Raw genomic sequence first — 27385 nt, forward strand, 5'->3', positions numbered from 1 at the left:
TCTAGTTTAATTAGATTGAGTGTGAAGTCAGTTTAGTTACTCTGGTGCACTTTTAAGGCCTAGACAAGCTCTTATTCCTATACAGTGATTGCTAGGGGCATGTGTACACTGGTGGTAGTGTGTAGGGTATATGCAGTTTCATGCCACTAGGCGTGTGAACTGGTAACCGGTTACTCTGTAAGCATCATGGGGGTCAGGAGCCAGCTGCCTCATGCACAGGAGGGGGGGGGGGGGTCAGGCGCAGATGCAGGCACCTGCGGATATAAATTGGATATCCATGGATTTGCGGGGCTCTAATGATAGGGCAGCACAGGTTGCCTGGCACTTTTGATTATAAGCCCCTAGGTTTGATTGGGTATAACTTTGCCAAATTTTAAACCTCTGGGCTGAAATTTTCTATACTGGTTGCCAGCTCTCAAATTCCTCCTATCCTTGCATCCTACTTCCTCTGCTTCTGCACCCCTCCTCCAGCGTGTAGTCCCCAATGAGCTCCTGCCCCCGAGCCTCGCCCATTATCTCTTGCGTCTTTATCTTCACCCACATGTGGCAAGGCTGTTTCTTCCTCCTTTTATGTCTCCACATAATTACATTGGTCATTTTCAAAAGACAAAGAAAAGAAACAGAACAGAGTCCCCCCTTCATTCTTTTGATCACACCAACAGTCCCAGTTGCTCCTGATGTTTATATGCCCTTCAGAATGCTTTGTACCAGCTGTGCCCTCTTTGACGACTTACTGGAGCTGATGCAAAGAATTCTGGGAATTATCCATGACTGAAGGGCATTGGACCAGGGCATGGGTGGGCTGGCAGAGTGGGTGGCAAACAAGAAGGGACGGGAATGGAGAGCTGAGACTGGGTCAAAGAATACCCCAGATGCCTATTTGGCAAGAGTATCTACACAACCAGACCAATGCTGCTCAAGGCACAAACAAAATGAGAATTCATAACATTTTCAAACGGCCTATGAGGGGACTTCTCAACCCAGCTTTATCATTCTCCATCTCTCCGGGCCAATGGCTACACCACAGTGGATGAATACTTAGCCGCTAGGCCAGAAAGAGGGAAAGACGCTCGTTGAATGGGAAGGGCACCCACCTGGAAGATGGGACACCCGAGGTCCACTCCCCCTTCTCCAATCCCGTGTTCCTTCCTTTGCAGCTTCAGGAGAGATTGAGGAGTGCCCCCCACAGAATATCCCATATCTCAATGCATATAGTGAGTGAGCCTCTTCTGAGAAGTAGGAGACTCCCACCCCCCATTCAAGTGCTATCCCCCCCTGCTGGCAGAGAGGTGGGAATTGAACGTGGGTCTCTCACATCACAGCTAAATGTGCTACCCACTGGCTCAAAGATATAAGGTGGCCACCACAACCTCCTGCTGTTTTTTTGTGGAGCAAGGCAGGTGCCTGTCTCCTTTGTGGATCACTAAAAGAAAACCCTTTCGGCACCTGAGCCACCTAACTCCCGGTGGTAGGTCCCCCATTTGTGGATCACTAAGCAAAGCTAGGCACCTTCCTGCAACCTAGACTTCATCTCCCAGGGGCTGCCTCAGGCCACTCCTCTCCTCGTGTGCTGGTTTGTGTGGATCACATTGCTAGGCACCTCTCTCTCTCTCCAGCCACTGTCCAAGAGCCAAAGAGCTTAACTCAGGCTGCGCGGCTTGCAATGCGTTCCTGGGATTTTCTAGAGACCTAAAATTAGATTCTGTAAATCTGAGTGTTGCAATGCAACACTTTGTGGATCCCACCCTACGTGGCCAGAGGCAGGTCTGCCCTGAAAAGATTTGCTGGCATAGATGTGATGATCCAGAGCATGAAAAAAAATCCCCATTGCCGACATCACTATAGCTAAGGCTGGAGCCTTGCAAACCTGTGGCTCTCTGCTTTTTATCTGCATCTACTGTTGCAGATATCCATGGACAGGCCTGCCTAAGGAGGTGAGGGGGACAGGTCAAAGGGGCAACTGCCCCAGGTCTCAGTGATTCAAAAGGGCCCGAGTCTCCCAGCTGTCACCACTGCTACTGCAGCAGCCATGGAGGACGGAGCCCTGGCCTCTTTAAATCACCGCTGGAGCTCCACACCACATGCTCTGAGCAGCGCTGAGGACGGCCTGGGGGGGGGGGGGGTGGTGTGCTCCAAGCAGTGCTGAAGCTTCCTGGTGGAGGCTAGCCTCATCCCCATCCCTTCCACCTAAGGCTCCACCCCTTCTAGAGGCTCAGAGCCACGCCCCCTCTGCCTTCTTCAGAGGCCCTGCAAGTCTGTCCATGGACCATTTTTGCAGATTGCAACTGGATGTGGATGGCAATTTGGGATGCACACGAAGGTGGAGCAATCTCCTGTGTCAGCGCAGCTATTCCAGCAAAGAAGTCCATTTGCCGGTCTAGGTTTTGTCGTTCAGGGAGGTGGTTTGACTCTGTAGGTAGAAGAGCCAGTGTAAACTGGGTCTCCACGCAGAGGCGGGTTGCCAGTATAGATACACCAGCAAAAAGTGTGTCACCCCTTTGGATCTGGTATGTGCCAGAAGCTATTTTTAATGCATTCAGCCCACGTATCCTGGGAGCCTGTCTTCATGCCACACATCATGCTATTTTGGGTTTCTTACTCAGCGCTTTAAAACAAGCATAGAATGATTGATGGAAAGGAACTGCGTCTGTCATAACACACCTGCAACATGGCACTTCTCTGGAAATGGCGTCCTCTCCCTGCACTTGCTGTTTGTACTGCAGAGCTGAGTCATCCCACATAGCATTATCTAGCTTCACTATGCAGGGGAGAACGGTGCCAAGTTGAATATTATGTGAGAAGACCCTTCAGATATGAGTCAGTTACTGTTAGTGGCTGTCCCCACAAACACCTGACAGGCATGTCCACACTGCAGGGCAAAAGTCAAATGAAGCTACGCATCTTCAGCTGCGTAGCTGAAGTCGAAATAGCTTAATTCGGCTATTGGCGCTGTCTACGGAGCAGGAAGTCGAAGGAAGAACGCTCTTCCTTCAACTTCCCTTACTCCTTGAGGAATGAGGGCTACAGGAGTCAGAGTAAGAAGTCCTCCAGCTTGCCATTATTTCGAAATGAGGCTTGCATTGTAAAGACGCACTGTTATTTCGAAGTAATGTCAGTTATTGCAAAATAATGCTGCTGGATAGATGTACCTTTACAAGCTATATGCAAAGCAAAGGACCTAGCATGGAAGTACATGATATTAAGACCCTAACCCTGCAACCAGTTAGCCATGTGCTTATCTTTACCACTGTGCGTTGCCCTGTGAAATCAAGGGAACTGCTCAAGGTGGTTACATAGAAGCCTTTGATCAGGATCAGGGCCTCATGGCCTCAGTCTCCTTTGCTTTCTGTATTAGTTTACTCTTGTGCAAAGTGGATGGGAAATTGATCTGGTCAAAACATGGGTAAAGATTTGTATTGTATTTATTTTGCGCTATCATTTTCAATCCCAGCTTTCCAAAAGGGACAATTTTTCATATATTTGAGAACTTCCTCCTTTTTTCACTTAAAAAAATGTTGATTTAAAAAACGATCATTTTGAGGGTAGGTGTTGCTGATGATGCTAAGAACTCTTCATAGCCCCCTTTTTATTTTGCCACTTGAATGGGAAAGGGGGAGCAAGGGAAAGGGATGAGATGGAAGAGGAAAGAAAGGGCAAGTGAGCCCACAAAATATTTCATTCTCATAGAGAAAGTCAAAAATATTAAACACATTCTTTAGTAACATTTTTATTTTGGGGGGGGGGGAGGTAAATTTTTAGAAAAAACAATTCAATTGAAAATTTGCGACCTGCTGTAACACAAAGGGAAACCCTCTTGTTGCACAGATGTCAATGACTACCGCAGGCTCCAGGCAGTGCAGACTCAGACCCCAGATCTATAGATGAATGCTGATTTGTATAGTCCCATCTATCCTGGATCAGCACAGCACCCAAACCTGTGACCTGCTGCTCCTACACTGCACAGTATAGTTGAGGAGCTAGGTAGCTCTGGGTGCTTAACCTGTGTTATGGCCTTAGAGCTGTGGGATTTGTTTGTAACAAAGCCTGTTACGTTGCATTTGTCAGATTTCTTGGGAACTTTGGCAATCGGAATGTCCATTGTTTTGTTAAATGCATTTGTATGGAGCCACTAGAACATGCCTGTAAACTGGGCTATGCGCTGCCATTCAATGGTTAGCCACCATGAAATAGAGCAGCCTAGGTATACCTCCAGCAACTTGCGTTTCTCCTTTGGATCAAGTGGTAGATGTGTGCTTCTGGATATGAAAGTCCAGGATTCAAATCCCACTGACCTCATTGGGGGAGGAGGGAATTGTTATTCTTCCAGTTGGTAAGCACTCGTGACTTTGCACTTGTTAATATTATTATTTATTATTTCGTTGCGCTAGAGTGTAAAAACGCGCATCAAAATTGAGTTGCTGTTAGCTAGTTGCCATTAAATCCCTTCAAACCCAGGATAAACTTGGCTTGAAGTTTTATAGGGTAGGTAATTTAATATGAAGCAAACGTGCAGTTTTCAGATGGGGGGGGGAGTTATGTATATTTATTGAAAGAGCAGAGATCTTGTCCATTAGCGACACAAAACTGTATGGGAAGGATAGAGAAAGCAGATAAACAGCTTAAAAATTCACCAAAGCAGGGATGTAGCAAGGAACTGTGTGTTTGGTTAAGGTCAGTGCCATGAAGCATGGTTGTGATAATGATTAGTGGAGACCCAAATGATTTTAAAAAAACAATGACAATTGAAGATGTCTGTATGCCCTGCAATGTTTTGATTCCATATAATTAAGCTTGGCAGAATCTGATTTTTATTTTTGTATAATTTTGACAGATACTATTGCTGTTTAGTTCTTTAAACATACTTTTACATGCTTGTTGATTTTAAATGTTCATAGTTGGATAAATTCTCAGTGGGAATCAGACAATAATTATTTAGTGGCAATAGACTTTGGTCTTCAAAAATTTAAAGGTTTAAAACTGTCAAAGCACAAGCTGTCGATATCTCATGTCAAAATATACGAAGTAAACAGCCTTAGATTGAACCGTAATAAGTTCTCCAGCACAATTTTAATACAGCCGCTCCCCGAATTGACAACAGTTGAGTTATGACCGTTCACACTTACGACCAAAGCTCCCATGGAGCGGTCGTAAAGACGGTCCCCGAGTTTTGAATGTGACCCGTGCTTACGAACAGCGCAGTCACATATAACTCAATGGGGTCTGAGTTACGAACGGATCAAGTTACGGGCAAGTGTTTGGTCCGTAACTCGTTCATAACTCGGAGAGAGGCTGTACTTTGCCTGTCTGTACATTTTGATTATTATTGATGGAAATACTTTTTGTCAAATTGTAGCTGTACAGCGAAATCGATGTTTACTAATATTTACCAATAAGAATCTGTCTTCAACGCCAACATACTTTCTTGTTTTGCTTACATCAGCTATACCTAAGGAATGATTCAGTCAGAGATAGAAACAGTTTTACTGGTAGGAGGCATAGCTTCTGAAAATAACTTCTAACCCTATCTAACCCTAAGCATTTTTTCCAAGATCTAACTATCTCTGCATATGATTTCCAACCTTTTTATTATTGTGGGTCACATATGCAGCTCTCTGTGTGTTATGTGGGTCACAGAGAGGTTGAATCACTCTGGCCTGCCACTCTCTGGTCTGGCAACCGCTCTAGTCCAGCACTCTCTAGTCTGGCAACAGCTGTGATCTGGCATGATTGTAGTTAAGCGGATGTCCATGTATCATGGGTGTGGTCAAGTTTCCTAAAGCCCCATAAAGTTTGTTTACAGTTTTCTGAAACCTCATAATGTCAAGTTTTCTGAAGCCCTATAATGTCAAGTTTTCTGAAGCCCATAAAGTTTGTTTACAGCCACCTGGACCTCAGTGTTCTGTGCTATTATTTAGCTCTAATTTACCTGCCTTCTAAGAGCCCAGTAAGCAGTGGGAGTGTTGGTAATGCTGCTAGACAATACTGACTTTCCGCAGTTCAGCAAATTCTCTGGTTCAGCCCCAGTCAGGTCCAGAAGGTGCTTGACAAGAGAGGTTCAACCTGTACCTGTATGGCTCTGAGGATGTCACATGGGCTGCAGCTGTGTGCTGATTGGGCAGCAAGTGGACCACAGGCTGAGAACCACTGACTTACATACTCACTTTTACAAGTTCTGCTTAATTATCTGCAAATATTACCTGGTGGTTCCTAATAGTATTACAACTCCCTGGTGATAAAATTCCAGCTATAAAGTTAGTAAAGGACTCAATATAATCCAAAGAATCTGGAAGAATAAGTAGTAAAAAGTACCATTAATGTGGGTGCAACTGTATGGAGAAATATATTTCAGCTAAGGGGAATACAATGGTGGGGAAACAACAGAGACAGCAGTTAAGACAGGACTTCTGCTGTTATTCAGAGGCTATTACAGAAAGGACCAGGAGGAGTAAGAAGAGAAAAACATACTTAGAGCCATTGTAATGCCAGCAGCAGAACCAAACCTGGGACCTCTGAGCTTAGTCCATGAGCCTCTACAGCAGTGGTCACTGACCAGTAGATTGGGATCTACTGGAAGATCTTGGAGCCTCTGACAGGGGATCTTCACTGATTTGGCCAAGAGGCTACCAAGTGCCAGCACTTCAGCTGCCCCTCCCCCCACTGCTGTGCATCTCCTGCCCTTTGCCTTGGAGCTGACCGCTTCTGCCCCCCCACTTGCTGGGCAGGAGAGGGAAGAGGAGGGCACTGATGTCAGGGTGCCCCCTCTCCCACCCTGTAGTCTGTTCCCACAGAATGAAGGGGGCACAACAGCGCTTGGGATGGAGGACGTTTGCTGGCTCCTTTTGAGAGTGCTGTAGCGCCAGGACAGGGGTGAACCTACCTTAGCCCCACTGCACCACCTGAGGTAAGCAGTGTCCAACTGCATCCTGAACCCCTGCCCCAGTCATGAACCCCCCCATTCTGCACCTTAAGCCCCTCCCCTAGCTCTCAGCCCCCCTCCCCATCCAAACTCCCTTAGAGCCTGTACCCTGAACCTCTGCCCCAGGCTTAGCTCAGAGCCCCTCACACTCCAAATCCTTTAGCCCAAGACCAGAACCTGCATCCCAACCCTCTGCCCCTGCCTGGTAAAAGGGAATGAAGATGGAGGAGGGAGGGAGGATGGAGTGAGAAAGGTCGGGGCCTTGGAGAAGGGGCACAAAGGAGGCGGAGCAAGGGTGTTCGGGTTTGAGGTAGATCCTGGATTGCACATAAATTCAAAAAAGTGATCTCGTGCTTAAAAAGGTTGGAGACCCCTGCTCTACAGCTCGAGCTACAAGCCGGCTGGCTCTCAGCTAAGGCTATAGAGCAGGCTCATTCTCTCGCTCTGTAAGTGGCCTAAGTGGCATTACATGGGACAGTGCACAACACCCAGGAGGGACTGACCTAGACTGGACTGACCTAGACTGACTTCCTAGTAGGAAATCCTGCAGAGTTGTTGACTCGAGTCCACAGCTTGAACTCAAGTCCGACTTAAGTCGCTGAGGTGACTCTACTTGAGACTCGACTCGGGTTCATTGTTTGTGACTTGAGACTCGGCTTGAGACTTGCTAATTTTGTTAAATCGACGTGGTGAAAAAATTGTCCAAAAATGCCGATATTGATGGCTTGTACAAAAGTGACTTGACATTTTTTAAATTAAGACTCGAGACTCGACTTGGGACTTGACCCGAAAGTGACTTTAGGGACTCGAGACTCGACTTGAGACTTGAACTGTGGTGACTTGAGACTCGACTTGGACTTGACAATGACAACTTGAAGACAACACTGAAATCCTGGCCTCATTCCAGTTTTGGGGGGGTTTACCTTTAACTTCAGTGGAACCAGGATTTCACCGATTGCACAGCGAGGGTTTTCTTAGACCTATTAGTAGGGGTGACATGGTACTTCCTAACAGCTGAGAGACTGGAAAAAAGATTGGAGCTGAGGAAAGCTGTGAGAGAACCTGACATGCATATACAATGAATTGTTTTTAACTCTGAACTACTATCTTATCCACTTTTCCTGGCTTTATCTGCTCAGCATTTAGCTCCCAATTAGCTCAGGCACCTTTTTATCAGACCCTCTCTGTCATCATCTCACTACCACGGACATTTCTCTAGCTGACTTCCCTTCTACAATCTTTCCATTACGCCTTCAACAAATCACTTCACTCCTGACTCACGCTCTTTAGCAGTCCGTAGAAGCTGTTAGCAAAGCCACTTCAATTCCTATCTTTCACATTCACTCCCAATTAAGTTTATACTCCAAGAAATTCAATTACAACTTTTGCTCTCAGGAGTTTCTGTCCCAGAAAGCCTTTGCTCTAGATAATAAAGTGACAGTATTCACCAATGTTTAATTCATCAACCTTCTATTCCAATCAGATTCCCTAACAGAAGGATTCATGCTTTTTCCTTCATGCTGCCACTACCTCACTCCACGCTGGCTTCTGAGCCATCCAAGTAATTTATAGAGATAAAATGCAGCCAAGAAATGCCTCTTTAGGTTAGCATTCTACATTCTGTTCTGTAGGCTAGTCATTAATTGATTTAATTACGTTTCCACCTGTGGTCCTTTGTCTCTCCCAGCTTCAACCCATGGAGAGAATTGTTTGTGCAGGGTTTTGTTTTAGTGTCGGCTCTTGTTGTTGTCTTTTTAAATATGCCCGCTGCTCCGAATTTATGGTAGAGAAGGCAAGTTGAAGACCTGCACCTTGAACTTGGAGTGGAAAGCCTCACTGCTTTGTGATTGTGCTTTGATTGGAAGAATTGATTCCAAAATCTGGGGCCCTCCCCCAAGACAGTTCAATTTCTGCACAGGTGAGCTTTACCCTTATGGCAGAAAGTTCCATTGTGCCAGAGAAGAGTCATCAATTATGGTCTTCATCCTGGAGCTTGAGTAGGTCACTTGGATATGCAGAGCCTAGGCTATTGAGTGGCGTGAAGGTAGGGAAGAGACATTGCCATGGCTCTGCGTATATGGTATCTCACATTGCTCACATGCTTCCAGATCAAAAGTGTGTGTCACTGAGGGTACATCTAGACTGCAGTGCTATTTCAGGATACCGGAAGTATCCCAAAATAGCTACCCCACCCCACGTCCAAGGATAATTTTTGAAATAACAGATGTTCTATTTTGGCATCCCTGTAAACTTCATTCTACAAGGAATAAGGGATGTCTCAAAATAGTGTTTTATTTTGAAACTTGGCGGCACGTAGATGAACCCAATTTTGAAATAGCCTATTTTGAAATAAAATCAAACTAAGATACACAATTTGTGTAGCACAAATTGCATATCTTATTCCAATTTTAGAGTGCAGCCTAGATGTGCCCTGAGACCATGTCATCATCCACCGGCATGGGAAGGAGTCTCTTAGCCAATGAGAGATGGTAGCAAGTGATGCTCACAAGTGCTGCTATGCGAGAAAGAGAGGATAAAAAGGAAGTGTCTATTTGGAGACCAGTATGTCCATGGCCAAGACAAGGATCCTATGAATCATTATTGTATGCTAGAGTTATCCTCCTGTTGATGGATTGTTGCTGTTTTTTAGCAGGCTTTGGAACTTGGTGGAGTTTGAGTCTTTGTGGTTGGATCAGGAAGGTCATGAGCCTGTCTTGTTGCCTGGTGGTGGAAGTGATGGTCTGCTCTAAAGAGCAGCTGGGTTGTGATGTCTTTGATACTGACATCCTCCAAAGACCCAGTTTCAGGTGTGGCCAGCTGTGTGGGTTGGACCAGAGGTGGCTTGGGCAAAGAGGCAAGTGATGAGCTGGGTTTTTGCATCTGTGTCCTTGTCAACGTGAATGTTGAAATCTCCGAACATGACCAGCCAAAGGTATTTCACCACCATCGTTGACAAAATCAGTGAGCTCCTTTGTGACACTGTTAGTCTGTTAGTCTGTAAATGAGCATAAAATCTCTCAGCATTGGCTCTGGTTTCTACTGCTGGACGAATGGATGTGAATAGGAAGGAACAATCAGTTTCACACATACAGAATGGGAAGCAACTGTCTAGAAAGGAGCACGGCAGAAAGGGATCTAGGGGTTATAGTGGACCACAAACTGAATATGAGTCAGCAGGGTGATGCTGTTGCAAAAAAGCAAACATGATTCTGGGATTCACTAACAGGTGTGTTGTAAGCAAGACATGAGATGTCATTCTTCCGCTCTACTCTGCGCTGGTTAGGCCTCAGTTGGAGTATTGTGTCTAGTTCTGGGCACCGCATTTCAAGAAGAATGTGGAGAAATTGGAGAGGGTCCAGAGAAGAGCAACAAGAATCATTAAAGGTCTAGAGAACATGACCTATGAAGGAAGGCTGAAAGAATTGGGTTTGTTTAGTTTAGAAAAGAGAAGATTGAGGGGGGACATGATAGCCGTTTTCAGGTATCTAAGAGGATGTCATAAGGAGGAGGGAGAAAATTTGTTCATCTTGGCCTCTGAGGATAGAACAAGAAGCAATGGGCTTAAACTGCAGCAAGGGAGGTTTAGGTTGGACATTAGGAAAAAGTTCTTAACTGTCAGGATAGTCAAACACTGGAATAAATTGCCCAGGGAGGTTGTGGAATCTCCATCTGTGGAGATATTTAAGAGTAGGTTAGATAAATGTCTAACAGGGATGGTCTAGACAGTATTTGGTCCTGCCATGAGGGCAGGGGACTGGACTCGATGACCTCTCGAGGTCACTTCCAGTCCTAGTATTCTATGATTCTATGAAAGAAGTGGCCTTACCTGAGGCATCTCTCTTGGACTGGTTGTTTGCAGAGATTATGAATTCTGTGCTGCTTGCCTTTGTGACCTAGGTGGGCTGACAATCCTGTAGGGACTGTCATCCAGACAGGTCTTGGCAATTAGGTTACTGGATGCTTCCTGGCTTTGTGGTCATTTATTATTTCCTGGGGCGGATCTCTTATTGCTCAGCCAGTATTTTCTGAATTTTTTTTACCAGACAGGAGGTGAAAATACTGAACAGTCCGGTTCAATACCGGACACCTGGCAACCCTAATTGGCTTATGCCACAGTGTCATGTGATGTGTGTAGGCAGGACACACATACACCCCAGTCACCTGTCCCATGCTGAGTTATGGTGAGCTCAATAAAATGATCTGGCTGGCCGGATGAGGAACTAAAACATCTTGGGGAAGCTTCTCTGTGAGACAAAAGTGCTCGGTTTAAAATATATATATATATTTTAGTAAGTCTCTTCAGTGCTTCTGAAAGTTGAGATCTGCCACTAGTTTGCTACTGCAGCAGCAACTCCTTCAGTGTAAGCCTACCCGGCTCAGGCTAACGTGACAAAGTGATTGTGCAATGGAAAGTTTTCCGCTGGCTTCCTACAGCACTTGGAGGTCATTGCGAGTACAAAAGGCTGCCGAAAAGTAGCACGCAGAGTGTTAGAATGAGTTTATTGAGTCACTGAACTCTAATGTACCTGCCCCAAGAGTGGAACCACATGGAAAAATCAAGCTCATTGCTGTCACCTTTGTCACCTTTCTGTTCCTTTACAATATGTCCCATTGGCACTAGAATCCTACTCATTTTGGGGTGCTGCTCCTGAATCACTCCTCAGAGGGAGTGAATGCAGAGTAGAGAAAAAAAAATGTCTATAGTTAAGGTTCTATTCTCCATCCCACTCGTCCCTCCAGTTCTGCACCTCAGCTATGGCTGGAGGTCCCAACTCTGGGCCTGTCCTAGAATCTGTCAGTTTTCCTTAAGAGTAGGTTTGGAAATTGGTGCTTGACCCTTCATTCCATTTTCTTTGCCAGCACTTGATGCAGTTAGTTTTATGGAGACTGACATGTCCATATAAAAAGTAGTGAAGTCAATTTGTTTAATCTGTGGTGTTGCAAAAAAAAAAAAAAAAAAAGAAGAAGAAGAAGGGGGAAAGGAGCTGTTTAGATTTGTAAAGTGCCTAGTTAAATTTGTTTGCATCACTCTGCTATGCACTAATGCTTTTAATGAGTTACTAAGGGACTGTGCCCACTGTTCGCTATGATCGCCAATCCCCCTCCACACCCTTTGGGGGCTTTCATGGCCAGAGAGCTTGATGACGTCATTCTGTTGTGTGGCAGGAAAAAGAGAGAGAGAAAATGTAGGAATTGGAGAGTGAAAAGAAGATACAAAACACTGGTTAGCTAATCTGTCCCATTGCATGTAATGCTGGATTTTTTCACACAAAAGGGTTTCTGGCAGAACTAAGGGTACGGCTAGACTACAAGAGTTCTTCTGGGATATCGGAGGTATCCCAGAAAAACTCTTTCAGATCCAGGGACGCATTTGCTCTTCCACTTTTTTTTCTGGGATACCAAACGCACTCTTTTGGAAGCCCCTGTATTCATTGTTCCACAAGAATAAGGGGGCTTCCAAAAGAGGGGTTTTTTCAACATTTGGCTCAGTCTAGATGGGCCAAATGTCGGAAAAGCCTCTTCTGACAAAAGGATCTAAAAAAGCGGCAGTGTAGCCATATCCTGAGTGAATAGTGAAAAGTTATTTTGCAGTTCTTTTTGCAAACGTGAGACTTGTTTCTGTCTGGGCGCATTTGCATAGTATTACATTTGCTTTTTGTGCATATTTGTACTACCTAGGTGAATTTTCACAGAAGACAAAGTTACCGCACTGTAGCAATGAGTCATTTAAATAAAGAAAAGAGATGACTAAATGAAATTACTTTCAGGTGGAAGTAGTTTATGCAGGTCAGGCTATATAATCCTGGAGCAGAAACAACACCACGTGACTTAGGCGACTGGTGAACTTTAAATAATCGGCTGAACTTTCACAGAATTGATTGGTATTAAGATGAATTATTTAGAAATTGATAAAAGTTGGGATCAGTTCATTGACAGTTCCTCCAATAAAATGGCTACCAGTAAATTGGCCAGGTGTCTTCTCCAGTATTTCCTCCAATGTAGATGGGAAATGATTCAACAGATCTAATGATTACTAAATCCATTCTACCTAATTTCTGCTCTGCTCTCTCTCTTCCCATAACTATTGTTGGAACCCCCTAAATTTTTTCTTTCCTCTTTTTGATATTTACATTTTTCCAATGTGCAAATATGGCTATTCATTGAATTTAAGGCCATTTGATCATCTAATCAGATCTCCTCTGTATCACAGGCCATGAAATTTAACTCAGTTACCGCTCTATTCAGCCCAGTAATTTGTCGCATCCACTAATACTGCGTTACAAATGTGGTCGCCTCATCTCAAAAAAGATATACTGGCATTGAAAAAGGTTCAGAAAAGGGCAACAAAAATGATGAGTTGTTTGGAGCGGTCCCATATGAAGAGAAATTAAAAAGACTCGGACTTTTCAGCTTAGAAAAGAAGAGACTAAGGGAGGATATGATAGAGGTCTATAAAATCATGGCTGATGTGGGAAAAGTGAATAAAGAAAAATGTTTTACTTATTCCCACAGCATAAGAACTAGGGGTCACCAAATGAAATTAATACTCAGCAAGCTTAAAACAAACAAAGGTAGTTTTTCTTCACTCAGTGCACAGTCAACTTGTGAAACTCAAGACCAGAGGATGTGGTGAAGACCAGGACTTTAACAGGGTTCAAAAAAGTAATAGAGAGGTAGCAGTGTTAGTCTGATATTGCTAAATCAAAAGGAAAAACTATGTAACACTTTATAGACTAACAAGATGGTTTAAAAGGTGATGAACTGTCGTGGGCCAGACCCACTTCCTCAGATCATATTCTGGAAGAGAATTGGCATGACCTTATATACCAAAAGAATACAATGAAAAAGTGAACATATTATTAAACTGACAAATCAGATTTAGTACAAAAGGTGGGGAGAGGGAGAGGGAAGGAGGAAATAGCTATTTATGAGTAAATGAATGGCTAATCAAGGGTGATAAGTGGGGAAGCTGTCTTTGTAATGGTTAAGGTAATTAGCATCTTTGTTAAGGCCAAAAAAGAGCTAGATAGATTCATGGGGGTTAGGTCCATCAATGGCTATTAGCCAGGATGGGTAGGAATGGTGTCTCTAGCCTCTGTTTCTCTGCAGGTGGGTGACAGGGGAGGGATCATGTGAGGATTACCTGTTGTGTTCCCTCTCTCTGGGGCATCTGGTATTGGCCACTGTCAGCAGACAGAAGACTGGGCTGGATGGACCGTTGGTCTAACCCCGTATGGCCGTTCTTATGTTCTCATGTTCAGTATTAACCAATTAGCCAAGGTGCACATACTTGTATGTGCAAAGGGGCCGAACAAGCCTTTTCCCTGGGTCCATGCAGGAAGCAATAAGTTCTCTTTCTACCTCTCCAAATCTGATTACAGAGAGCTCTGCTCCACATTCCTGTGCTCCTGGAAGACAAAGATGGGGAATGTTAACACTACCCATAGCACAAGACACTTCAGAACCAGGTGGATCAGAATGGGATCCTCTTCTCCACTGGATTGTCCTTCATATAAGGGCTGGGTGGTATCTCAGAGGAATGGCTCTAGACATGTTTCCATTTCTTGTAGCCATATTCATACAGCTTCCCTCCTTCACGTTCATCTCCCCCATGGTTTCAGTTACACAGTAGCCTCCCTCGTGTTGACACTTTCTTTGACAGTCTCCCATGCTATGTAAGTCGCTGTATGATAATGGAAACCAGACGATATTCCTGCACACTTTGTCTTCCTGCTCTTGACCCTGGGATAGGAGCATTGTACATGACTTTTCGTCTCTCATTCCATATCAGAAGATTGGCGTCTTCCTTCAATCAGCCCATGATATCACCCTCCATAGATCACTAGTTGAATTTTCAAACAAGAACTTTCTTGATTTCTCCAGAACCACCCCTCTCACTTGGAGGAAACTTCTCATAAACATCTGGCAAAGCATCTGCAAAAACATCATTGTCCTCCTTCAAAACCTTCCTTAAAACTCTGGGTGACTGGGCAACAAAATGGCAGATGAAATTCAATGTTGAAAATTGCCAAGTAATGAACATCAGAAAGCATAATACCGAGGATACATAAAATAATGGGATCTAAATTAGCTGTTACCACTCAAGAGAGAGAGATCTCTGGAAACATCCACACAATGTGCAACATCAATTGAAAAAACAAACAGTATGTTGGGAATAATTAAAAAACAGATAGGCTGCATCTAGACTGGCATGATTTTGCGGAAATATTTTTAACGGAAAAGTTTTTCTGTTAAAAGTATTTCCGCAAAAGAGCGTCTAGATTGTAACGGATGCTTTTGCGCAAAAAGTGCTCTTGCGCAAAAGCATCTGTGCCCAGTATAGATGCGCTTTTGTGCAAGAAAGCTCCGATGGCCATTTTAGCCATTGGCCTTTCTTGCGCAAAAAATTAAGGTACCTGTCTACACTGGCCCACTTGCGCAAGTATTCTTGCGCAAGAGGGCTTATCCCTGAGCGGGAGCATCAAAGTATTTGTGCAAGAAGCACTGAATTCTTACATTAGAACGTCATTGCTCTTGCACAAATTCAAGTGGCCAGTGTAGACAGCTGGCAAGTTTTTGCGCAAAATCTTGCCAGTCTAGATGCACCCTATATAGAGAAAGCGACGAGGAGTCCTGTGTCACCTTATAGACTAACTGAAGTGTAGGAGCATAAGCTTTCGTGGGCAAAGACCCACTTCGTCAGATGCATGTCATGCATCTGACGAAGTGGGTCTTTGCCCACGAAAGCTTATGCTCCTATACTTCAGTTAGTCTATAAGGTGCCACAGGACTCCTCGTCGCTTTTGCAGATTCAGACTAACACGGCTACCCCTCTGATACTTGACACCCTATATAGAGAATAAGACAGAAAATGTTGCACTGTGTACACCCACCTTTTGAATGATATGTACAAATGTCATTCCCCCAGCTCAAAAAGATACGTTGGCATTGGAAAAAAGTTCAGAAAAGAGCAACAAATATGAGGAGAGATGAATAAAACTGGGACTTTGTTTCAAAAAGAGATGACTATGGGGGTATAATAGAAGTCTATAATGTCATGACTGATGTGGAGACAGTAAATGAGGAAGGGTTATTTACTCCTTCTCATAAAACAGAAACTAAGGATCACCAAATGAAATTAATAAGCAGATTAATAAGCAGAAGTTAACAAACAAGAAGTATTTCTTGACACAATGCATAATGAATCTGTGGAACTCCTTGCCAGAGAATACTGTGAAGGCCAAGGCTGTAACAGCTCAAAAAAGAAGCAGATAAATTCATGGAGGTTAGGTCCAGCAATGGCTATCAGCCAGCATAGGCTGGGATGTTGTCCCTAGTCTCTGTTTGCTAGACACTGGGAATGGGTGACAGCTGATGAATCTCTTGTCGATTACCTGGATTGGTGCCTGTGGGGCACCTGGCATTGGCCACTGTTGAAAGACAGAATACTGGGCTAAATGGACTTTGGTCTAACCCAGTATGGTCGTTCTTATATACTTATGTTCTTACTTCTTATATATCTAGGCCTATATGTATCTTGCATTCCTGCCTAATTTTCCTATTCTATTAGCTTATCATAGAATCATAGAAGATTAGGGTTGGAAGAGACCTCGGGAGTCATCTAGTCCAACCCCTGCTCAAAGCTGGACTAACCCAAACTAAATCATCCCAGCCAGGGCTTTGTCAAACGTGGCTTTTTATCATCCTAATGTAAATTTGCCGGCTACATTGTCCTTCAAATCCCTTCCTAAAAGTCATTTGCCTACAGAACAACTGGGCCACACACTTAGCAACGTTTTCTCGTTGCTTCCTTGAGTTCCACCATCGGCCTGTGTCTATCTTTTGTCTCTTGTCATACACAGAGGTTACATCTAGACTGCAGGCTTCTTTTGGAAGAAGCTTTTCCGGAAGAGATCTTCTGAAAAAACTTCTTCCGAAGAGCATGTCCACACTGCCAAAGTGCATTGAAAAAGCCATCTGCTTTTTTGAAAGATAGCATCCACACTGAACGGACACTCTCTCGCATTTAAACTGTGATTACTATGAACGGAATGGCCACCAGGGCACTTGAGCTTTTTCCTCTTTCCTCTTCTTCCGAAAGAACTCCCTCTTCCCTGAAAGACCTCTTTCAGAAAAAGTCTTCTTCCTCATAGAAAGAGGATTACTAATGCTGGGAAAATCCCTTAGTTCTTTTGATTTTCTTTTGAAAGATTGCGATTGCAGTGTGGACATAATTGAAGTTTTTTCAGAAAAACGGCCGTTTTTCCGAAAAAAAAACCCTGTAGTGTAGACATACCCTTAGACTGTAAACTCCATGAGGTATGGGCCTCCTTTTGGTTCTGTGTTTTGCACAGCACCTAGGACACTGGGGGTCCTGACCCATAACTGGGGGTGCTAGTCCCTTCTGTATTGCAAAATAAATAATAACAATAAGAATTAATTATAATAATAAATCATTATTACTATGGTATTTATGTTTGTGCTGCATTGCCTTTCTGTAGCTCTGGCCAACATAGGAAGTTGTACGATTGCAAAACACGTTGTGGTTTCATTCTGTGCACCAAAGCCAGTCATACCAGAAATGTCAGCCTTTCTTTGTGAGTTATTTCCAGCTGAAGTTTGCAGACCCAAGACATTCAGTTAGTTTATCATGGATAATATTTAAATTATACTGGCACAGGCAGGGGGAGCTGTGGAGACCAAAGCCCCTCTGTGCCAGCCACCGTATAAACACTCTAATCCCTGCCCAGAATGGTTTATGATTTAACAACCCACCCGCTGTTTATTCAGAGGGGACACTGAGACACAGACAGATCCAGTGGTGACAGAGGAAGTCAGCCCAGACTGCCTAAATGCCATCCTTCTTCTCCAGGGATAAGGTCAAGAATAAGCATTACGATGTAGGGGTTCTTTATCCAAACAGAGCCTAGATTTGGAATCTTTCAAAATTAATCCCTCATTGTAAGGCCACCCTGCTAGCAAATACTGATCCAGCTTGGTGTCCAATGCAGGGAGAGACTTTGCGCATTGCTTTCGTTTGCAGGACTACAGAAGTGAGGTAAGACCCAGGCAGTGGGGGATTAGCCACTGGACCAATAGGGCCTTTGCCCAGGGGATGGGCAAAAAATGGCTGCTTCTGTGCCCCAACCCTCTCTGCCCACCCAGCACTCCTGCTGAGGAATGGCGGAAGTCCCCCGCCCCCCAACTCCACTCCCTGGCAGGAGCACGGGGTGGAGCAGGGCAAGCCCCCACATCCTAGCCCTGCTCCTCAGCAAGAGTTGATGGGGAGTGGCCCCTACTTGGTGTGGCCCACAAAGGCTTAATCCGCCTCTGGACCGAGACTAAAACACAATAAAATCAGGTATTTCTTGTACACCCTGAGCTGCTGTTACAGAAAAAAAGAGCCTTTGGAATCCTGAGGGATTAGAGGCTTGGCTTTGTGAATGCCTAAAATGGGTGAGCTACACAAGGAAGCAAAGAAAACTTTGAAGGAAGTGAGATTCTCTGAAATGGAGAGAGAGAATTCTTGGCCCTGGGCATCTATCCCCAGACCTCCAAGTCTGATGTCTGACTCAGAGGTCCAGCTGCTACCGTGACCTGCACGCAGCAGCAGCTTTTTGCAGATTGTTTTGTTCTTTTCCCGGCTGATCACAGCAGAATCAGTCACTCCCCCTCCCAGCCCTTGAACAAAGTGGTAAAAATAAACGTCTCTTTACAACTTCGCCTCCAGCCTGTGTTTGTGCGCATCTCTGGGAATAAATGCCATGTCTTTGAGCCCCCTGTATCTGTACTAGTCAGCAAAGCCTGATAAAAACTTAGCTCAGAAGTGCAAATGTGAACTGAGTGTAGTGAGTCACTGTGTGGAGGGAAAACCAGTGTTAAATAAACATGCCACAGTCTCCAGTTGTCCCCTTATTTATTGACTATATTAACAGTGTATTTGGATTACAATACAAAGAAGCCCCATCTTGTTGTGCAGCTCCTTTGTGCGAGTGCCATTCTGCCTCAGTTTCCCTCTCTGTTGAAAGGGAAAAGTGTTGTCTGAGGGGCCGGTGTTACTGTTGCCTGATGGGACAACAGTAAAACAGAACAGTCAGAAGTGTTGTCTGATGAGAAGTGATGTCTGAGGAACCACGGTTACTGTTAAAATGGCAATAAAGAGTAACAACCAAACAAAAAATTAGAGACTCCAGAGGGTGGGGAAATGACCCAAGCACACCACAGAATGAAACAAGCAGCAGTCACTTCAGTTAATAAGATAAGAGACAAGAAACGGAAACCACCAAAAAAACCACTCAAGAATGGAGGTGATGAGCCGTTAGCAGGAAATACAAGACCCAGTAGTTCAGGCACTAGAATCTATGACAATGCTGCGCATATGAAGAAGTGCTAAAATGTGCCTGTCACTCAGCAGGTGAGAGACAGCATTGCATGCTGACTGTAGTTCCACTGAGCATTGGGTGTGTCGCCTCCAAGTGAAATGTCACCATTGTAATTTAAACCCCTATAAAAAGAAATGGGAATAATGAACGTGCAGGCATGGCCTGACTTCTAGATGGCAGGGAAGGAGAAATCATTTGTGTTTTGCAATCTGCATGCAGCTTCCAGAGGCTAAGTATCCCAAATTAGCTATTCTGCATCTTTTGAGCAAGCCCGTTATTTCGAAATATAACAGGCTCACTATTCCGACATCCGTGTAAACCTCATTCCACCAGGAGTAAGGAACAATTCTGAATAGCGCTGTAGACAGTGCCAAATTTCGAAATAAGCTATTTTGAAATTAATTCAACAAAAGTGATGCAATTTGCGTAGCTCAAATTGCATAGCTTATTTTGAGCTCCAGGTGCAGTGTAGACACACCCACAGAGTGGTAGGGAACAACAGTTTCAGATTGGTCCAAGTGAATCACAGCTTGTGCAGGGTGACTCGGAGCTAGTGAAATACAAATACATAATAATAATAATAATTAATAGTAGATTATTTGATTGTTACTAATGAGTAGTAGATATCTCCACGAAGCCAGGATCAGTTTGCGAATACTTCAAAAACAGGAATTTGCAAAAAGTAGTATTGACAGTTAATAATTTGCTCAGCTGTGCTCAGATGCTGTAATGATTCTGCAAGATAATGAACACCTGTTTGTGCGTTGCGGGGGTTCCATGTTTTGTGAGCCAGGACCTGACTTTGAGGATTTGATGCTATTTTCTGTTCAATGTTCTGTTCAGACATTTGTTCACATCAGCTTAAACTCTTGTTCTGGAAGGCCTGATGGAATAGGCTATAGGTATCTGGAAGCGTGAAACACTAGTGAGGCAAGAAATACTATGAGAGTTGTTTTCCTTGGGATATATTGGGCACTTCTGTAGCCAGTCCCAGCTGGACCCCAGTGAAAACTAAGTAGACATGTTGAACCTCTAACAAAGATCACTCTGAGGCTGTGTCTACACTATGGGGTTTTTTGCAGAAGAGGTAATGCAAATGAAGAGTTCATTAGCAATTTCTCATGCTTCATCTGCATAATCTCTTCCGATCTGTTTTGCGGAAAAGGTTTTCGTGCACAAAAAAAGCAGTGTAGACGGGTTCATTTTACGCAAAAAAAAAAAACTTTTGCGCAAGATCGTGTATAGCTCCTTTTTTGAGGCATAAGGGATCTTGTGCAAAAGGGTTTGGGGTTTTTTTGCGCAAAATGGACCCGTCTACACTGCTTTTTTTTGTGCAAAAACCTCTTCCGCAAAATGGATCAGATGAGATTATGCAAATGAAGCACAAGAAAATGCTAAATACTAACGAGTGCTTCATTTGCAATGCCTCTTCTGCAAAAAAAGTAGTGTAGACATAGCCTGTTATCTAGTTTGAGTGAAAATTGGAAAGGATGGCTTTTAAGTTTCCCGAACCTGTTCCCCCAGCTCAAAAGATTGGCTAGCACATGACTTCCTTACAGCAGTCTGTCACCGGGCATCTGGGATAGACCCTCCCCCCTGAAAATGCCACACTCAGGTCAGACAGCAAGAAACAGGACAGGCTATCCCCAGAAACGGGGGGTTAGTCTATAATTCGATTCACCAAATCACTAACAAAAACTTCTGTATCACCACACTAGTGAATAAGAAGCCTTTAGGCATTCCCACCTTTGGTTCCCCAGCAAACAGACATGTCTAATATAGTGAGAGGTTACTGAAAATCCAATTCCACATATGTGAGATTTACCATTCCCAAATGATCAGACACTTACCCCAGATATATTTCAGCTCTTACCCAAATATCACACTGCCTGCCAATCCTTAGTAAACTAAAGATTTATTAATCAGAGAGTTGTTAAATGGTGGAAAGATTATATCCATTACAAACATTTGCAAGGTTCTTATAGCAGATTTGTAGCAGTGATGGTTGCAAAAGTCTCTCTGGGAATATCCCAAAAGGTTAGCATCCAAGGGCAGTTCAGATGCAGAGTCTGTTAAAATCTGTCCAGGCATTTTCCAGGGCATTCTAAGTGACTAGTTGGAAGATCTCTGTCCCTCATCTAAAACTATCCCTGTTCAAAGTTCAGCAGAGTAGAGATGCAGGATATTATGTCCAAAGTTCAGTATTTATAGCTTTCTAGCAGGCTGACAAGACATTGTCACTGTGAGGTTTTCCTCCAGAGAAGAATATGAAATGCAGATAGTTTGTGGACTTTCATTGTTAAATTATGACCCTTACTTTGAAGTTAATCTTCCATTTCCTATGCATCTACAGGTAAACTAGTTACACACATTTGCATAAGGCAATAAGCCAATCCTTCATTATAGCAGAGATCAATAAATTGAAGACAATATGGCTGCGTCTACACTGGCTTGATTTTGTGCAAATACTTTTAACGGAAGAGTTTTTCTGTTAAAAGTATTTGCGCAAGAGAGTGTCTATACTGGCATGTGCCTTTGCGCAAAAGATTTGCTTTTGCGCAAAAGCATCCATGCTAGTGTAGATGCTCTCTTGTGCAAGAAAGCTCCGATGGCCATTTTAGCCATCGGGCTTTCTTGTGCAAGAAATTGATGTTACCTGTCTACTCTGGCCTCTTGCGCAAGAACACTTGCGCAAGAGGACTTATCCCTGAGCAGGAGCATCAGAATATTTGTGCAAGAAGCACTGATTTTGTACATTACAACGTCAATGTTCTTGCGCAAATACTAGCAGCCAGTGTAGACAGGCTTGCCAATGTAGACACAGCCTATAAGTAATATGATTAATTCCCTGTCGTGTCACATCTTTGATCTTAAGGTTAACTGATCACAGTTGCGTAGGTAATTAAGACATGAAAAGGCTTTAGCATCTACAAGGTAAATTGGTTAGCTTGGTAAACTTCTAACAGGATAGAAGTAAACACAGACACATATACTTAGCAGCTATTCTTTGCTTCATATCAGTGCAAAGAGAATGAGTTGGGGATTGCTAGCCTGTTTAACCTCTCTTTGATATCCATACCTAAGCAGATTGTTTGGATTACAATTGCAGTGCATCTTTCTAAGTTGCTGTAGGTCATACACAGGTTAGACGGTTTGCCAGCACCACAGTATCCAGAAATTCTTTCCCGCCCAGAACACACGTAAAGCACATGGGACCCCCTGAGGATGGCTGGAGTTTTTATATGTATCACTCCAGCAACACTCCCGTTGATTGGAATGTTTTTTTTCCTTGAGTAAAACAGAAGGCAGGGTGTATAAGTTAGGCCCTGGAAGGTGGGTACAATGCTGAACGCCATCACAAACCTTTTTTATAACTGTCATCTAGGACATAGTTCTTCCTTTAGCTCTCCATCTGCACAGTGGAAACAGTATTGTTTCTCCCATCTTTTTAGATCAGGGATGGGCAATAATTTTTGATGGCGGGTGGGGGGCACTCCAGGAATTTGGTAAGTGGTCAAGTGCTGCACCCTTCCATGATATTAGTGGAGGAGGTGTGTGGTCTGGGATGAAGGTTAGATGCAGAAGGGAGCTTGGGGGAAGGGACTGGGGTGAGGGATCTAGGAGGGATTTGGGGTGAAGAAGGGGGATGTGACCTGGAGCCAGGGACTGGGATGCAGGGGTCTGGGTTGTGACCTGGGCCAGGGGATTGGGGTGCAGGGCCTGGGAAGGAGTTTGTGTGTGTGGGGGGGGGGGGATAGTAGGTTTGGGTTATGTGGGGTAGTGGGGCAGGAGTAGGAAGGCAGAGGGTTGGAGGGAGGAGGGGCTGGGGTGCCAGAGGCAGGTTTTGGCCAGGAGATGCTTACCTGGGCAACTCCCAGCCAGCAGCCCATCAGGTTTTCTGCCTTCCATGCTCTGGCAGGCCGCTCAGAGCAGCCAGCTGCTGGGCCAGGTGAGCCTGTGAACAGCTGCAAATCCATAGGGAGAGGGAGGAGCACTTTGCATGCTGCCTGTTCTTCAAACAGGCAGCTCCCATTGGCTGGAGCTGCAAGACTATGTTGGTGGCAGGGGCAACACACAAAGCCTCTGCCCCGTCCTCTCATGCTCAGATTTGTTCACAGACAAACAGGGCCCCACAGCCGACTTTTCTGAGCAGCGTGTGGGGGCGGGGCAGGCAGGGGGCCTGACTGAGGATCCCACTGCACCTATGGGCCAGATCCAGCCAGATCCAGGGGCCGTAGTTTGCTTGGCCGTGGTTTAGATATAGAAACCTTCCGGGGAAGAGACTTGCAAACCATGTGTCTGTACAATGCCTTGCACAGTGCAGCCTGGTCTACATGCTCTAGTACAATACCAGTGCTAAATAATAACAACAGAGATTAATATTTTTGATCTGGAATTTAAATGTGCAAGTGATGCCTTTTTTGAACATCAACTCAACATGCCCATTATTTCATTCTGCTTTTTTCCTTCTAGGTAATGTGACCAGGAACTGTACAAGCCAAGGCTGGGCTGACATGTATCCTGCCCCCTATGCAGTAGCTTGTGGATATGATGCCAACAGCACTCCAATCGAAGAGGTCTGTATAGCCCTGAGGGGTAGAATTCAATAGGGCTGTTTCCTCTAGGGTGCATAGAGAAATCCCCTGGCCCCTCACCTCATTGTTCCCTTTCACTCCTTGGCCCTCAGGGTCAAACAAGAAGGTCCTGACCGAGTTCATCTGGAAATAGAGCTGAAGTATTCCTGATAGTTAGGTTTGCCAGATACTTTCACAAAAAATCCCGAACGTGGCAGGAAAAAAAATTGGTTAAACAAACAAACAAACAAAAAGGAGCCAAAGTTGTTGAGCAAAAAATAAAAAGTTGCCGCACCTTTAAATATCCCCGTGTTCCTTGCTCCCCCCACCCTCATCAGATGCGGCAGGGGAAAAAAGTTCCTGCCAGCCTTCTGTCCGACAGAAACAGAAAATACCAGACATTTGATATGTCTGGTATTTTCTGGGTTTTTTTTAATGGACAGAGGCCAGAAATAATGGACTGTCCGGGAGAAAACTGGACACTTGGCAACCCTATTGATAGTCGGTGTTGACACTGAAGAGCCAGGTGTTGAGCACCTCCCAAATCTCATTGATGTCAGTGGGAGTTGCAGGTACTCGGCACCTTTGGAAATCAGACGCCTGCCGATGTATAGATAGAGCGGTCTCACTTTAGTTTGAAAATGTTCAGCCATAATCTCTTTCCCCCTAAAGAATCTCCAGAGTATTTAGCAAACTATGGTCGCCCCCTAGACAGCGTCCAATTGCCAGCTTCACCTTTGTTAAGAAGATCAGGTGAACTCTGTATTTGCAAACGCAGTGAGGAGTCCTGTGACACCTTAAACACTACCCGATTTTTGGGGACATAAGCGTTTGTGGGTAAAACCTAGTTTGTCAGATGCGTGCAGTGCATTTTTAACCGCAAACTCTCATGCCCAAATAAATCTCTAAGGCTATGTCTACACTTGCACCCTCTTTCGAGAGAGGGATGCAAATAAAGACATTCAAAATTGCAAATGAAGCCGGAATTTAAATATCCCGTGCTTCATTTGCATATTCGTGTTATGGCGCTATTTAGAAATAGTGCTATTTCTAAATAACAGACGCTGTTAAGACACGGTTATTTTGAGAGAAAACCCTTCTCTCGAAATAACCCTTATTCCTCATACAATGAGGTTTACCAGTTATTTCGAGAGAAGGGTTTTCTTTCAAAATAACCACGTCTTAACAGCATCTGTTATTTAGAACTAGCGCTATTTCGAAATAGCGCCATAACACGAATATGCAAGTGAAGCACAGGATATTTAAATCCCGACTTCATTTGCAATTTTGAATGTCTTCATTTGCATCCCTCTCTCAAAAGGGTGCAAGTGTAGACATAGCCTTAGTCTTTAAGGTGCCACGCGACGCCTCATAGTTGTTGCAGATACAGACTAACACAGAGGATCCTCCGAGACACAGTATTTGCAGCATTCCCTAAATGTCCTACACTTACAGGGGCTGCTGAAGGTGTACGTTGTCACAGGTCTATTGACATCAGTGGAGTTATGCTGATTTATGTTAGCCATGGATCTAGGAAGCTCTAGGGAATACATCGGGCATGGCAAATACTCGAGTAGCATTATTTCGTTTTCTAAGAAAACTGACATGTTTAAGAGTGAGTAATTAACAACGACATATCATTAATATAAGTGTGTGTGTGTGTGTGTGTGTGTGTGTGTGTTACATAGGAATTATACAGACCAATATGGAGCATTGCACTGTATATGCAGGGACCGATGGTCTCTACATGCCACACCTCTTGTGTTAAAAGTGAGGGAGGTCACATATAACGCACTGAAGACGTCCATGTGCAGCATTTTACCAAAGGGTTGAATATTGGCCCTCCCTGGAATAAGTCAATCAGCATCAGCTGATAGCTCAGGGATAGCTCAGTGGTTTGAGCATTGGCCTGCTAAATCCAGGGTTATGAGTTCAATCCTTGCGGAGGGGGTTTGGGGCAAAAAAATTCATCAGGGATGGTACTTGGTCCTGCTGTGAAGGCAGGGAACCGGACTTGATGACCTTGCAAGGTCCCTTCCGGTTCTAGGAGATAGGCAATCTCCCTTATTATATTATAGCCTACACAGGGAGATATGGATTGAGCATTTCAAAGCTGCCTAGGAGAGGTAGCCATCTAACTCCCATTGAAATTAACAGGAGCTGTGTGGCTAAATCCCCTCGTTAACTTTGAAGTTCTTAGCATTGGGGCCGGTTGGCATGCTGTACTCCCAACACGTGAGACAGGACTGGATCCTTGCTTTTGTGTCACCTAAACACAGCTCCACTGTGTGCATGTCTTTCCCCTCATTGCAGGATGCTGAGTAATACAAGTATCTCTATATTGAAAGACACTTGTATCCACTCCATACTGTTCCTAAGTCTCTCCCAGTATTCCCACATTACAGGGACAATCAAGCGATCACATGGAAAATCTCAAGAGGGCTTAGCCCGCCTTAATAATGGACAGATCAGAAAATCCTAAAGAAGTGTTGAACAAAAAACATCAATGCCTATTGAAGTGGGAGCTTTAGTCAGCTGCTGGGGCCAGCCACGACTTCGCCTCTTCGAGGGGTTTGTTTCTAAGATCAAAATCTAAGGCCTGGGCTTCACCTTTTGAAACCCATTGTTTCGGCGCAGGAATGCGAAGGGCCTCCTCGAAGAGCTCTAGTTTGTGTTCTGACCACAAGGGGATTTGAGGAATTCCGGCTTTGAAGACCCAGTGGTTTTCAGCATTGCACAAATGCCTCGTTACCAAGAGAACACACACTGGGTTCTTTTAATTCTCTCTTAATTATTTTCTTTTGATTCGCGCAAGTTTGTGATGAGGCTTGAGTCAAAACATGGCTTAGGCCGTAACATGCTGTACGTTACTCGGGTGTGGAGGCGAACAAACGTGATTTGTTGAGTTGGCTATCTCTTTGTGGAGGGGCAGGAAGAGAGAGGATTAGAAAGAGGGAGGAAGGCAGAGTCTATCAGCCAGTGAGATGTGAGGTCTGCCCTCGGGTGATAGTCATGCATGCTTGAAACGTCTCCTGAATTTTTAATGTCTGCTAAGCACAACTCCAAAACAACATGAAAAGTATGAAATATGCATAAGCGCTTTTTGGAAGACTTTATTCCTGAACTCTAGCCAGCCCATGGAATGTGCAAGCATCCAAGTGGCACACACGTGATATCTGTGGCTTTACAGGATATATCTATGGTCTGATTCTTCAAAATGCTTGTATTGATAAACACAAGCCCATTTTGCATTCATTACGTGGAAGGGTGCGTGCAAATTCCCATTTTTGTGCAAATAAGAGAGGCATGGGATAGATCATTCAATAATGGCCTGTTCTGTTCATTCCCTCTGGTGCACCTGGCATTGGTCAGAAAACAAGATACTGGGCTCAATGATATTTTGGTCTGACCCAGTGTGGCTGTTCAGATGTTCTTATGGAGTTAGATTCATAGATTCCAAAGCTAGAACCAACCATTGTGATCATCTAGTCTGACTTCTTAGATCACACAGG

At 44.3% G+C, this 27385-nt stretch overlaps 1 protein-coding gene and 1 long non-coding RNA gene across 2 annotated transcripts in view; one reads left to right on the plus strand and one right to left on the minus strand.

Moving 5' to 3' along the window:
* Window positions 1-10877, minus strand: part of LOC112545381 (uncharacterized) — a 43097-nt gene extending 32220 nt beyond the window's left edge. Inside the window, exons 1-2 of the long non-coding RNA XR_012902135.2 lie at window positions 10743-10877; window positions 5388-5446 (exon numbers count right to left, since the gene is read on the minus strand). This is a non-coding gene — a long non-coding RNA (uncharacterized LOC112545381). The remainder of the gene's footprint in view (window positions 1-5387; window positions 5447-10742) is intronic.
* The window catches only part of VIPR1 (vasoactive intestinal peptide receptor 1), a 179386-nt gene that overhangs the window by 100232 nt on the left and 51769 nt on the right, over window positions 1-27385 (plus strand). The window contains exon 4 of the mRNA XM_075922882.2: window positions 23773-23876. Within this exon, the coding sequence (XP_075778997.1) occupies window positions 23773-23876 (104 nt within the window). The remainder of the gene's footprint in view (window positions 1-23772; window positions 23877-27385) is intronic.

Source organism: Pelodiscus sinensis, chromosome 2, assembly GCF_052426305.1.
Source record: "Pelodiscus sinensis isolate ZL-2025 chromosome 2, ASM5242630v1, whole genome shotgun sequence".
Classification (NCBI taxonomy): domain Eukaryota; kingdom Metazoa; phylum Chordata; order Testudines; family Trionychidae; genus Pelodiscus; species Pelodiscus sinensis.